The following is a 15,053-nucleotide window of genomic DNA, read 5'->3' as shown; positions in this document are numbered from 1 at the left end:
TTTGAACATCTTTTAACTTACCTGTACAGGAGCACGTCGGAAGGCCAAGGTACCATCCATGTACGACCGCAAAAAGTAGTATTGGAGATAATTCGCGTAAGAGTCAACATAACCACCTGTTTCGTTCGAAATAAATTTATCTTATTGTTAGCACATCAGTTACTTTTTTTCGCCTGGCTGACTCTAACGAGCTTGCACTCTCTTATCTGGCCTGAGAAAAGATTGCTTTTCTGATTGAAAAATTTGTTGTTCTATCACTGACTATACCATATTTGAATGTGTCATCATCGTTAGACATCTTGGTAGAGGACAATCAAATATTGGAGGTAGGTAACGAATGTGACTTATTAGGGACAAATCATAAAAATTACATTTTGGTTTTAAAGTTCATTGTTATTGAAGTTAAAATTGAAACATAAGTTGACAGTGGTAGACTGCGTGTTGTCAAAATTTAAAATGAGAAAAAAAAGCGTTAAAAGAAAATGAAAAACTATCAATCTAGTACAATGAGCTCAATATCTAGTACGCTCCTTTATGCTCTTTGATTAAACTATTTGCCATTTGCTTTCGTCTCAAGGACGTTTATTCCTCTCGCAATAATTCATTCTTCTCACTGAGGTCACCTAAAGCAGGTTAGAGCACTTTGACTCTAAGATTCGCGAATATTTTTTCAAAATCATCACTTTCTTAGGCGATACGTTAATTTCATGGAGGTAGAGGTAGAGGTGCGACTTAGAAGTTGTTCGCAACATAATGGAGCTTTATGACTTGAGACAGCTTAATCCAGTTTATCCAGTTGGCAGGGAGCATATAAATGTGCAATAATTTCCCCAAATAATAAAAATTGTACCGTTTATTGTTATTTGAAAACAAAGTAAGTGAAGTCCATGCATGGCGTCAGCTTAAAGGCTGGAGTTCCGAATTCCGATTCATTAGTACGATTACACAAACATTTAAAAATTGAATATTAGATCGTAAATAACTTTTGTATGCCTTGCAAAATATCTTATTTTAAATGTGTGAGCATTTAGGACTCAATTGAACTCTTGTAGAGACATAAACCTTTCGGATTGTTTCTTCAAAGGTTTTCCTACTTTGATCAAAACGAATTTTCGGCTGATTTCGTTTCGTTTCCCCTTTCTCATAAACAATAGCTCATAACAAAAAACTGAATTTATTGGACTACGACTGAACACTAAAACTCCAAAATTAGGTCAAGGGAAAACGGATATAATGCCATCGTGGATGAACTCTTGTAATCAAATTCAATTCCTATAAACGAGCAACTGCAGTAACGAGACAAATACAAAGACTGTTTTCAGACCGCTACGTTTATTATTTATCATGTGAGATTATGTATCCACATAATTCTTATTACAAGTACTTCAATCTGGATCAACATATGGTGATTGCCATTGAACTAAATTAATTCTCTATGGCATGAATATAATAAGCAAGGATATATCTAAGTATATGAGCAAGTAGATAAATCAATTGTGACCAAGGCAATCTTTTGGAAGTCTTTTTAGACCATATCAGGTTATTTCTCCAATTTCACTTCAACGCTGAATCCATTCTTGAGATTTTTAAATGCAATTATCTTTCCTTTTCCTGGGGGAGGGGAGGAAGCCAGACGCTTTACTTCAACCCTCGGTTGATAATCGGCAGGAGATCCATGTACGATAACCGCTGAATCAGGGAGGGTTGTTTTCACATCCACCGATAAGGTGACCTCAATTTCCACTTCACCACTTTCTAGTTCATAGAGTTCCTCCTTATTGACGTCGCCTGACGTTTTCAGCTCCCCGTCGACATTGAAATTCAAGTCAGGGTAGCTGATGCTTAAAAAGACGAATCGGGAATTCTGCTCGACCATGATGCGACATTGCTTGGTCGCTTTTGTGATTAAACCACCCTTAGGGAGTTTTGACGTGGCATCAAAGATTACGTAGCCGTACAGTGGTGTTATGATGACATTACGTTGCGGTGATATACCAAATTGTACTACGTGTGCCTTATCGTCTTGTTGCAGAACCGAGTACAGCACCGGATTTGAATTCTTGTGTAGGCGATCCCAGGTAGCGGTGGCAGTGCTTCTGTAAGAGTCTGTTTTTACAAATACAGCGTACTCGTACTTGGCATTCGTGGAACTGTGCTCTAGCCAGGCTGTACCGTAAATACCGCTGGAGTCGACAGCAGCTGCGGTCTTAGAATTTTGATTCTGGATGTGTACTTTGAGATCAGATGCACTTGATCCTGGAATGTAATAACTGTTGCCTTTGGTGTCGACTAAAGTAGTATAGCCTCTTTTTGGGTCTGCAGAAAGAGGGTTTCCAGCTTTACATATATCTGAGCTACCTTTGGTCTTGTCGTTTATTTTAATGGAAAATTCAGATGCACCTCTCACCAGTTTGTCTTGAAAAAGTGTAGTTTGTGCCTTAGTTGTTCCACCGTTATCTATTTTAATATTACTTCCAAGGCATACTAAAACATTTTGGAAAAAGAAGACAGATTTCTTAAAGTGCAGCTTAACTTTACAGTACGGATGATCCTCTTCAAAAAATTGATATTCTGGTTGATGAAAGTCCATTCCAAATACTCCGCTGGATAGAGGCTCTGGCCCTTTATAGGTAACTCCGCCAGCATAGGAAAGTGGACTAAAATTTCGTGCCTTTTTGAGCCTTATTTGCGATAACGTCAAAGTCATCGTTGTTGCTCCAGGAACCTTTGTCCAGTCCCATCCGTTATCTATATCGTGAGCTTTTAGCGCCTCTTCACTATTTGCTATCAACATTGAACCATGGCTTTGATAGGTACCAAAGGCATTTTCTGGTGTTTTCTTCTTTGTGGAGCCCTCAAAGTCCCAGACAAACCTGTTGAAACCTTTGACTGTAACGGCCCAGTCCTTACGACGATGTATTGAGAGAGCAGCAAAGTTCTTGGACCAGTGACCTTCAGGAGAGTGCTCATAGGTTGTGGCTTTAGATTTGAGCTGCAATGGAAAAAATATCTGTCAATAGCTTCATTTGAGAGATCTTTTGAATTAACGATGCAACATGAAAAGGTGGCAGATTCATCTTTCGCAAGTGCGGGACTTTAAAGAATAGGGCGGGAATTTAACTCGTAACTTTCACTTTATAATTAAAACGATATGTATTCTCGCTTAATGCAAATAGATATCCTGGCCTCTTTTAAACTCTTTTCGAGAGTACAGTTTGATATATGTTGGCCCTTATTAGCCCTAAATTATATACAATGAATATAACGTCCAATCAAATTGCCCATGAATTAACCGTAAACTTTATTCCAATGGATCGACAGTTATAATGATGTTTCACAAATTTTGTCTGTGTGATTGATCATATATTAGCAGCACATAAACCATTGAGACTAAGCAGTTGAAAATCTCGAATCAAATCATCCAGTTGTTAATCATTATTTTTCTTCGATTTCCTACAGTTTTGCCATATTCGTTCTCCAAAATTGTTTTTCTGCCTGCATTTTTCTTTATTTTTTTCAATAGTCTACAAATACACCAAAGTTAGCCAAATGAATGGATGAACATCTTTTATCTAAAAACCATCCTATTTTTTAACCACGCTTTTTTGTGCGAGTATTTGTATCAGAAAATCATGCTGTTCACTTTGGCCAACCAACATGATTAACTTACGGCATTCATTATTTTCAGGCATCCAAGACTGTTCATGTACGATTTACCCTTGTAAACCTTCCCATCTTCCATATACTTTTTCACATTTTTGTCCGATGTTTCATACAAACGTAGAAACATGCCTGCGTCTTTGGTGTTTGGAATAGTTATCCCTTTCGGTGGAGTCGATGCCAATGACTGGGATGAATAGGAGACACTGATGTACGCGTATGCCGGGATGATATTTATTAGGGCCTCCTTTGAAAAGTCTGGGAAACGTCCTCCAACACTGCTCGGGGTAGAGTACTTCACGGATATAAGCCTCATTGTTTTGAGAGCCTCAAGTAAATTTCGTTTAGATGCATCTGATAAAGCAAAGTTTGTTCCTTCTAACAGATATTGCACTTGTGCTGCTGTGTGCAAAGCATGTGGAGCGTAGGCAGATGCATAGAACGCTTTGTGATGAAAACCGGTATAATCAGGTTTGATGACTCCTCCGAATGCTTTGTTGATACTCAGGGCATTATCCATCCACTTTTTCAAAGCATCCATATCCCTCTGCCTTTCCTTTTTTTCCATATCTGTGGTAGCAGGCATCGCCAAGACAATCATCAGTCGAAATAGCAATATTGTGATCATTCTGTCGGCCGTCGTTCCTTTGAACTCGAATTTTGATTGATAAACTTCTCCAAAATCATTGTACCATTTGGCAGTGTTTATCATATTCACCAATCTGGTTTTATTTCTTGGGTCCTGGTGTAAAGAGTTCTTTAGAAGAAAAAGAGTGTGCATGTATCCAGCACCATCTCGATTCATTTCATGATCAAGGGAGCCTATTCCACTTCCATCTGCCCATCCTTGATCTTCAATATAGTCAAGTAGATTGAGGATTCTCTGGAGGCGTGCTTTGTTAATAAACTGCAGTGCTTTATGGACGTTGTTTTTGGTACATGCTAAAGTGCTGAGGTAGTTTCGGAACTCATCCTGTCTCTTTGTCCATTTTCCGCAAATCTTTTGGACGGATCGTTGCATCATGGCAGCATCTCCAGAACACAGTTTGGACTTTTCTTTATTTACTATCTTAGTTATCTCGTTGGGACGGGACTTAAGGTAATACTCGAGAGCTAGAGGCAACATAATACGCATAATAGGAAAGCTGAACTTTCTGGTTGGATCAGTTGCTGAATATGTCCTTGTCCCCATTTTACAGTTACGACAAAATAATGGAGGAGCGGTGATCACGATTTTGTTGGAGCCAGGAGTACTTGAATCGGGCTTATTCCTAAATGTTAGTCTATCATATTCTTTATGGGCATCATCGAAGCTCTCCTGAAGAGTATTCCAACGTTTCTTCATCTCTTCCATAAAATCATAAGTGGTTTGTGTCTCATCAGCATACCAGTTATGTAAGCGACTTTCAATGTGAGCAAGGTGAGTAGTCTTTGAAGAATCGACAGAGGTCGGAAGAGCAGAGGGTGTCTGCTGACTCCAGCGATAAGTCTGCTGCCAAAAGTTACTGGAATCGTACTTTGAGCCAAATCTCGTGATAGTTGTAACAATCTTATCGCGAGATTGTTTGGACATTTTTGCCACAAAGCCAAGTAAATCTATGTAAATGGTATCTTCATGGTTTAAAACAAAGTCCATCCTTGTGATCGATGAGGAACCTGTGAGGCTGTCTCTAGTTTGTTTGCATTCATCGAATGACATCCATATTCCTCTCCAGCCTGAAAATCCCAGGTTTATTTCAAAAGATCCTACCCGCGTAACCTTTTTCTTCTTTTTTTTTTCTGCCAGCCTTACTTCCATCTTGCTTCCACTAGAAGGAGTATCCTTGTAGATCCACATTTTAACACCCCCTCCTCTAAGTTTCTTTCCCTTGATGTGAGCCGATTTTGGAAGCTTGTACCTTAACTTAGATTCTCCGTTAGCAATCGATTCCCATTTAAGTGATGTTGTCCCGTGTTTGGCCACTGATGTCGAGAAAGAAATCTTTCCTTGTGTTTTCGGCACTGCAACGAGGCAGCTTTGCTCAACTGTGTCTTCGAAATCTAGTATCTTGTCAGGACGCTTTCCTGTCAATTGTGTTAAAGAATAAATGGGAATCATTTTATGAATAAAATGGGTAGATGAAAATAATTCACCTAGCGCATTATTCGATTCCTACATTAAATTTGATTTACGCTTCAATTTAATTGCCACACGAATAATTGCATGAATCCCTTTAATTTAATGTGCTCAAAACCTTTTTAGTACTTATTCTGTAAACTACAGAAGGTTCCGCTTGTCGAACAATAGAGTCTAGACTGTGTGATTGTGTGAATTAAAGAAAATTACTGACCGCACTGTTTACTCCAAGAACGTGGATATTTGGCGTTTGAAGTAGTATCCATGCTAAAAGAAACTTATTATTCTCGGCTTAAGAAACATACCAGCCGCCTGATCTATCAGCAACAACGCTAGACCAGTCAGAATGAGAAATGAAAATCCTGAAGTTCTTCTCTTCACAGACATTTTTCCTTAAACAAAAGTATACAAGAGAAATATCTTAACTTGATTTTAATCATTGAACAAAGATAAACCGTAACAATTTCGTAATTCGTTTTGCAGAAATATATACCCTGATATATAATCATTTCAGAGAGTGCGTAAAACAAACCTTCACAGTGCGCATATGTTAGTCGGTTGACTTAATTAATGAATTAAATCAGTTTGTTCTATATGTTTTATAAATTAGGTTTTTCTGACCTCTATCAATGGGAATCTACGCCTATGTTCTTCTCCTTGATATCCGAGGGATGTCTAATTACTCGAATGAAATAAAATTAAAATAAAAATATGATAAATAACTCAGCTTAATGCGATGTTTAATCCCTAAAATATGTTAAAGAAAGTATTCTAGCCACACATATTTTTTAGTTTGTATGGAAAAACGGAGAATGACAGACTTGGAAAAACGCCGTAAGCGAACTTTAAAAGTAATCTTGTATATACGCTACTAGTAGACCTTATTTTCTTTTAATCGCATTCATTTGTACCTCTATGAATTCACCTTTCATGGGTTATGAGGAAATATGGGGTACAGATTTCAGTGTTGAAGCTTTCATTTCTTGGTCTTGTCTCAAGCGTGGGAAAATTAAAAGAAGCTGTGGAAGAATCAATTTCTTTCAAACGATTCTCACATCTTTAGGGTACAAATGAAATTTGTAATATCATCAACTCTTTGAGTTCTAGATAATGATACTTACTTTGGGAAGTATTCGCCTGTCAAATTTTGAGAGGTTACCGGCAAAAGAATTTGTTGTTATCCGTGGACTTTTCTTGTAGGTCTACAGTTTACAACTCTTCTGTTTATAGCTGATGCTTGTGATGCTATGGGGCTTTGATTTGTAGTACGAAATTGTAAATAAGGGTATGAAACTATGAAACTGATGAATGCCAAGCTGTTTTTCTTCTGGAAGGTAATTTTTCTCAGTTATTTACTTTTACACGAGGCAGTCACCTGCCCAACTTTCATTGAAGCTTAGACATCAATAATATCTTAATATAAGGTGTGCCATTTCTTGGACACGGAAGTGTTAATAGAATAAATATGTTACCTTACTTTGAATTCTAGGAAATATTTGATGTTATTCTCGCCTCTGAAAATATTTTACACCAACTCCAAACTCTTTGTGCTTGCGGATCACTTTGTGAGCGCTTGGCGGTCTTTACTGGCACCTTTTCTCAAGGGGGAACCTCCATTAGTACAGGTGGGATTTTTCCTGTCAAATTTTGAGAGATCACCGGCGGAAACATTGTCATTATTCATTGACTTTTCTCGTATGTCTTCTCAGTTTGTGTTACGTTGTGGCTACCATTTGCAATTTGTTAGAAAAGACATGTACTTGATGAATGCGAAATTATTTTTTCTTCGTGGAATTAAGGGATCTATTCCATAAAGCATATTAAGTTTTTTTTTAATAAATAGCAAAATTACCATTTTTAAATCATTATTATTTAAGCAAAGTAATAATAATGACGAAAAAAAAACAGAGACCGTCATTTCGTACAAGGATTCATTGAATTGATCCCATCACTCATTTGTCATTATAAAAATATAGCTTTTCAAAATGTGGATGACTAAGGCAATCGTCGTATCTGACTTGGAGGAAATTTTTGGTTATCAAACCAATTCGATTACATAAAAACTGGTGTGCAGTAAAATTGACCCACGTACCTTTGCTTAAAGTATTGAATTTTCCGTGAGGTATTGTTTCAGTTCTCTGTAGGGGTAGAAATATAATTCAAATTAAGAGGATGTAAAAATTTCAAAAGCTGATTTGCGTATGAAAATTGTTTATAAAGAGATTAGGTGATGACCAACTTACCGAACTTAACCAAGATAGCCGATTGATTATTCAGTTAAAAAATGAACATCCTACCTTTGTTGGTATAAAGGAAACCTTTTAGTAATGTATCCTTTTTGGTATCCAAAGATAAGACGTTCTATTTAAATAAAACTATTTGAAAATGTTTTTGCAATCCAGTCATGGAAATCGTGACGTTCTCTGATTTGCTGAGTACCAACTTATAACGTAATCTGTTTTCATTGACAAAGCAGTTCAAGATCACACAAGATTTATTGTCCATGTCTGTTTGTAAAACGGCAATGGGGAAATAATAAACGAGAATTTGGTTTGATATGGAGGAAATTTTTATTTTCCGAAAAAAGGACAAATCTCACTAATTTTTTGTGCAAAAGTTGAAATGAGGCTAGCTTGAATTTTTTAAATAAATTCAACGAACTTTTATTTTAAAGATTGACTTTGGAATGGTTTATTGACGGAAAAAGTTTTACGTTAGAGTTGGTCAGTTGGCGAGTTATCACTGTGAACTGTATTTGAGATAAGACACACTTTCACTAAAAGACTAACTTTTTAATGCGAGAAATGCCTTAGTCAAAATTGACAGTATGCTTCTCATTGTCAAGAAAAGAACTTAGTTAAGAGATTTATATTTTTTCAGCTTAAAATATATAACATAATTATCGACAAGCGAGAGTTTAAGACGGCTGGATATTTATTAGCAAACACTGGATATTTATTTATTAACAGAGATTTGTTTATTTCGAGAGTACCAAGAGTGGCCAAGGTACCATCCATGTACGACCGCAAAAAGTAGTATTGGAAATAATTCGCGTAAGAGTCAACATAACCACCTGTTTCGTTCGAAATAAATTTATCTTATTGTTAGCACATCAGTTACTTTTTTTCGCCTGGCTGACTCTAACGAGCTTGCACTCTCTTATCTGGCCTGAGAAAAGATTACTTTTCTGATTGAAAAATTTGTTGTTCTATCACTGACGGTACCATATTTGAATGTGTCATCACCGTTAGACATCTTGGTAGAGGACAATCAAATATTGGAGGTAGGTAACGAATGTGACTTATTAAGGACAAATCATAAAAATTACATTTTGGTTTTAAAGTTCATTGTTATTGAAGTTAAAATTGAAACATAAGTTGACAGTGGTAGACTGCGTGTTGTCAAAATTTAAAATGAGAAAAAAAAAGCGTTTAAAGAAAATGAAAAACTCTCAATCTAGTACAATGAGCTCAATATCTCGTACGCTCCTTTATGCTTTTTGATTAAACTATTTGCCATTTGCTTTCGTCTCAAGGACGTTTTTTCCTCTCGCAATAATTCATTCTTCTCACTGAGGTCACCTAAAGCAGGTTAGAGCACTTTGACTCTAAGATTCGCGAATATTTTTTCAAAATCGGGATCATCACTTTCTTAGGCGATACGTTAATTTCATGGAAATAGGATCGTAGAGGTAGAGGTGCGACTTAGAAGTTGTTCGCAACATAATGGAGCTTTATGACTCGAGACAGCTTAATCCAGTTTATCCAGTTGGTAGGGAGCTTATAAATGTGCAATAATTTCCCCAAATAATAAAAATTGTACTGTTTATTGTTATTTGAAAACAAAGTAAGGGAAGTCCATGCATGGCGTCAGCTTAAAGGCTGGAGTTCCGAATTCCGATTCATAAGTACGATTACACAAACATTGAAAAATTGAATATTGGATCGTAAATAACTTTTGTATGCCTTGCAAAATATCTTATTTTAAATGTGTGAGCATTTAAGACTCAATTGAACTCTTGTAGAGACATAAACCTTTCGGATTGTTTCTTTAAAGGTTTTCCTACTTTGATCAAAACGAATTTTCGGCTGATTTCGTTTCGTTTCCCCTTTCTCATAAACAATAGCTCGTAACAAAAAACTGAATTTATTGGACTACGACTGAACACTAAAACTCCAAAATTAGGTCAAGGGAAAACGGATATAATGCCATCGTGGATGAACTCTTGTAATCAAATTCAATTCCTATAAACAAGCAACTGCAGTAACGAGACAAATACAAAGACTGTTTTCAGACCGCTACGTTTATTATTTATCATGTGAGATTATGTATCCACATAATTCTTATTGCAAGTACTTCAATCCGGATCAACATATGGTGATCGCCATTGAACTAAATAAATTCTCTATAGCATGAATATAATAGGCAAGGATATATCTAAGAATATGAGCAAGTAGATAAATCAATTGTGACCAAGGCAATCTTTTGGAAGTCTTTTTAGACCATATCAGGTTATTTCTCCAATTTCACTTCAACGCTGAATCCATTCTTGAGATTTTTAAATGCAATTATCTTTCCTTTTCCTGGGGGAGGGGAGGAAGCCAGACGCTTTACTTCAATCCTCGGTTGATACCCGGCAGGAGATCCATGTACGATAACCGCTGAATCAGGGAGGGTTGTTTTCACATCCACTGATAAGGTGACCTCAATTTCCACTTCACGACTTTCTAGCTCATAGAGTTCCTCCTTGTTGACGTCGCCTGAGGTTTTCAGCTCCCCGTCGACATTGAAATTCAAGTCAGGGTAGCTGATGCTTAAAAAGACGAATCGGGAATTCTGTTCGACCATGATGCGACATTGCTTGGTCACTTTTGTGATTAAACCACCCTTAGGGAGTTTTGACGTGGAATCAAAGATTACATAGCCGTACAATGGTGTTATGATGGCATTACGCTGTGGTGATATACCAAATTGTACTACGTGTGCCTTATCGTCTTGTTGTAGAACCGAGTACAGCACCCGATTTGAATTCGTATGTAGGCGATCCCAGTTAGCGGTGGCAGTGCTTCTGTAAGAGTCTGTTTTTACAAATACAGCGTACTCGTACTTGGCATTCGTGGAACTGTGCTCTAGCCAGGCTGTAGCGTAGATACCGCTGGAGTCGACAACAGCTGTGGTCTTAGAATTTTGATTTTGGATATGTACTTTGAGATCAGATGCACTTGATCCTGGAATGTAATAACTGTTGCCTTTGGTGTCGACTAAAGTAGTATAGCCTCTTTTTGGGTCTGCAGAAAGAGGGTTTCCAGCTTTACCTATATCTGAGCTACCTTTGGTCTTGTCGTTTATTTTAATGGAAAATTCAGATGCACCTCTCACCAGTTTGTCTTGAAAAAGTGTAGTTTGTGCCTTAGTTGTTCCACCGTTATCTATTTTAATATTACTTCCAAGGCAGACTAAAACATTTTGGAAAAAGAAGACAGATTTCTTAAAGTGAAGCTTAACTTTACGATACGGATGATCCTCGTCAAAAAATTGATATTCTGGTTGATGAAAGTCCATTCCAAATACTCCGCTGGATAGAGGCTCTGGCCCTTTATAGGTAACTCCGCCAGCATAGGAAAGAGGACTAAAATTTCGTGCCTTTTTGAGCCTTATTTGCGATAACGTCAAAGTCATCGTCGTTGCTCCAGGAACCTTTGTCCAGTCCCATCCGTTATCTATATCGTGAGCTTTTAGCGCCTCTTCACTATTTGCTATCAACATTGAACCATGGCTTTGATAGGTACCAAAGGCATTTTCTGGTGTTTTCTTCTTTGTGGAGCCCTCAAAGTCCCAGACAAACCTGTTGAAACCTTTGACTGTAACGGCCCAGTCCTTACGACGATGTATTGAGAGAGCAGCAAAGTTCTTGGACCAGTGACCTTCAGGAGAGTGCTCATAGGTTGTGGCTTTAGATTTGAGCTGTAATGGAAAAATATCTGTTCATTTGAGAGATCTTTTGAATTAACGATGCAACATGAAAAGGAGACAGATTCATCTTTCGCAAGTGGGACTTTAAAGAATACGGCGGTAAGTTAACTCGTAACTTTCACTATATAATTAAAACGATATGTATTCTCGCTTAATGCGAATAGATATCCTGGCCTTCTTTATACTCTTTTCAAGAGTACAGTTTGATATATGTTAGCCCTTATTAGCCCTAAATTATATTCCAATGGATCGACAGTAATAATGATGTTTCACAAATTAAGTCTGTGTGATTAATCATATATTAGCAGCGTATAAACCATTGAGACTAAGCAATTGAAAATCTCGAATCAAATCATCCAGTTGTAAATCAATATTTTTCTTCGATTTCCTACAGTTTTGCGATATTCGTTCTCCAAAATTTTTTTTCTGCCTACATTTTTCTTTATTGTTGTCAATAGTCTACTAATACACCAAAGTTAGACAAAAGAATGGATGAACATCTTTTATCTAAAAACCATCCTATTTTTTAACCACGCTTTTTTGTGTGAGTATTTGTATCAGATAATCATGCTGTTCACTTTGGCCAACCAACATGATTAACTTACCGCATTCATTATTTTCAGGCATCCAAGACTGTTCATGTACGATTTACCCTTGTAAACCTTCCCATCTTCCATATACTTTTTCACATTTTTGTCCGATGTTTCATACAAACGTAGAAACATGCCTGCGTCTTTGGTGTTTGGAATAGTTATCCCTTTCGGTGGAGTCGATGCCAATGACTGGGATGAATAGGAGACACTGATGTACGCGTATGCCGGGAGGATATTTATTAGAGCCTCCTTTGAAAAGTCTGGGAAACGTCCTCCAACACTGCTTGGGGTAGAGTACTTCACGGATATAAGCCTCATTGTTTTGAGAGCCTCCAGTAAATTTCGTTTAGATGCATCTGATAAAGCAAAGTTTGTTCCTTCTAACAGATATTGCACTTGTGCTGCTGTGTGCAAAGCATGTGGAACGTAGGCAGATGCATAGAACGCTTTGTGATGAAAACCGGTATAATCAGGTTTGATGACCCCTCCAAATGCTTTGTTGATACTCAGGGCATTATCCATCCACTTTTTCAAAGCATCCATATCCCTCTGCCTTTCCTTTTTTTCCATATCTGTGGTAGCAGGCATCGCCAAGACAATCATCAGTCGAAATAGCAATATTGTGATCATTCTGTCGGCCGTCGTTCCTTTGAACTCGAATTTCGATTGATAAACTTCTCCAAAATCATTGTACCATTTGGCAGTGTTTATCATATTCACCAATCTGGTTTTATTTCTTGGGTCCTGGTGTAAAGAGTTCTTTAGAAGAAAAAGAGTGTGCATGTATCCAGCACCATCTCGATTCATTTCGTGATCCAGAGAGCCTATTCCACTTCCATCTGCCCATCCTTGATCTTCAATATAATCAAGTAGATTGAGGATTCTCTGAAGGCGTGCTTTGTTGATAAACTGCAGTGATTTACGGACGTTGTTTTCGGTACAAGTTAAAGTGCTGAGATAGTTTCGGAACTCATCCTGTATCTTTGTCCATTTTCCGCAAATCTTTTGGACGGATCGTTGCATCATGGCAGCATCTCCAGAACACAGTTTGGACGTCTCTTTATTTACTGTCTTAGTTATCTCGTTGGAACGGGACTTAAGGTAATACTCGAGAGCTAGAGGCAACATAATACGCATAATAGGAAAGCTGAACTTTCTGGTTGGATCAGTTGCTGAATATGTCCTTGTCCCCATTTTACAGTTACGACAAAATAATGGAGGAGCGGTGATCACGATTTTGTTGGAGCCCGGAGTACTTGAATCGGGCTCACTTGTAAATGTTAGTCTATCGTATTCTTTATGGGCATCATCGAAGCTCTCCTGAAGAGTATTCCAACGTTTCTTCATCTCTCCCATGAAATCATAAGTGGTTTGTGTCTCATCAGCATACCAGTTATGTAAGCGACTTTCAATGTGAGCAAGGTGAGTAGTCTTTGAAGAATCAACAGAGGTCGGAAGAGCAGAGGGTGTCTGCTGACTCCAGCGATAAGTCTGCTGCCAAAAGTTACTGGAATCGTACTTTGAGCCAAATCTCGTGATAGTTGTAACAATCTTATCGCGAGATTGTTTGGACATTTTTGCCACAAAGCCAAGTAAATCTATGTAAATGGTATCTTCATGGTTTAAAACAAAGTCCATCCTTGTGATCGATGAGGAACCTGTGAGGCTGTCTCTAGTTTGTTTGCATTCATCGAATGACATCCATATTCCTCTCCAGCCTGAAAATCCCAGGTTTATTTCAAAAGATCCTACCCGCGTAACCATTTTCTTCTTTTTTTTTTCTGCCAGCCTTACTTCCATCTTACTTCCACTAGAAGGAGTATCCTTGTAGATCCACATTTTAACACCTCCTCCTCTGAGTTTCTTGCCCTTGATGTGAGCCGATTTTGGAAGCTTGTACCTTAACTTAGATTCTCCGTTAGCACTCGATTCCCATTTAAGTGATGTTGTCCCGTGTTTGGCCACTGATGTCGAGAAAGAAATCTTTCCTTGTGTTTTCGGCACTGTAACGAGGCAGCTTTGCTCAACTGTGTCTTCGAAATCTAGTATCTTGTCAGGACGCTTTCCTGTCAATTGTGTTAAAGAATAAATGGGAATCATTGTATGAATAAAATGGGTAGATGAAAATAATTCACCTAGCGCATCATTCGATTCTTACAATAAATTTGATTTACGCTTCAATTTAACTGCCACACGAATAATTGCATGAATCCCTTTAATTTAATGTGCTCAAAACCTTTTTAGTACTTATTCTGTAAACTACAGAAGGTTCTGCTTGTCGAACAAAACAGTCTAGACTGTGTGATTGTGTGAATTAAAGAAAATTACTGACCGCACTGTTTACTCCAAGAACGTGGATATTTGGCGTTTGATTTAGTATCGATGCTAAAAAAAACTTATTATCCTCGGCTTAAGAAACATACCAGCCGCCTGATCTATCAGCAACAACGCTAGACCAGTCAGAATGAGAAATGAAAATCCTGAAGTTCTTCTCTTCACAGACATTTTTCCTTAAACAAAAGTATACAAGAGAAATATCTTAACTTGATTTTAATCATTGAACAAAGATAAACCGTAACAATTTCGTAATTCGTTTTGCAGAAATATATACCCTGATATATAATCATTTCAGAGAGTGCGTAACACAAACCTTCACAGTGCGCATATGTTGGTCGGTTGACTTAATTAATGAATTAAATCAGTTTGTTCTA

General features: G+C 37.6%; 2 protein-coding genes across 2 annotated transcripts; both read right to left on the bottom strand.

Annotated features, from left to right (window-relative positions):
- Positions 1 to 1,330: 1,330 nt before the first annotated feature.
- LOC131774407 (chondroitin sulfate ABC exolyase) lies at positions 1,331 to 6,163 on the bottom strand. Its single transcript, XM_066162214.1, has 4 exons — positions 6,082 to 6,163; positions 3,671 to 5,724; positions 2,359 to 3,010; positions 1,331 to 2,316 (listed from the first exon to the last, which is right to left on the bottom strand). The coding sequence occupies exons 1-4, from the start codon at positions 6,161 to 6,163 to the stop codon at positions 1,541 to 1,543; spliced, it is 3,564 nt and encodes a 1,187-aa protein (XP_066018311.1). The 3' UTR covers positions 1,331 to 1,540.
- A 4,125-nt stretch (positions 6,164 to 10,288) lies between these two features.
- Positions 10,289 to 14,847, bottom strand: LOC136278928 (chondroitin sulfate ABC exolyase-like). The gene is made up of 4 exons (XM_066162210.1): positions 14,766 to 14,847; positions 12,355 to 14,408; positions 11,107 to 11,740; positions 10,289 to 11,064 (listed from the first exon to the last, which is right to left on the bottom strand). The coding sequence occupies exons 1-4, from the start codon at positions 14,845 to 14,847 to the stop codon at positions 10,289 to 10,291; spliced, it is 3,546 nt and encodes a 1,181-aa protein (XP_066018307.1).
- Positions 14,848 to 15,053: the final 206 nt, after the last annotated feature.

This window comes from Pocillopora verrucosa, chromosome 1 (genome assembly GCF_036669915.1).
Source record: "Pocillopora verrucosa isolate sample1 chromosome 1, ASM3666991v2, whole genome shotgun sequence".
NCBI classification, from domain to species: Eukaryota; Metazoa; Cnidaria; class Anthozoa; order Scleractinia; family Pocilloporidae; genus Pocillopora; species Pocillopora verrucosa.
The sequence above is the reverse complement of the archived record's forward strand: the minus strand, read 5'-3'. Positions and strand labels throughout refer to the sequence as shown.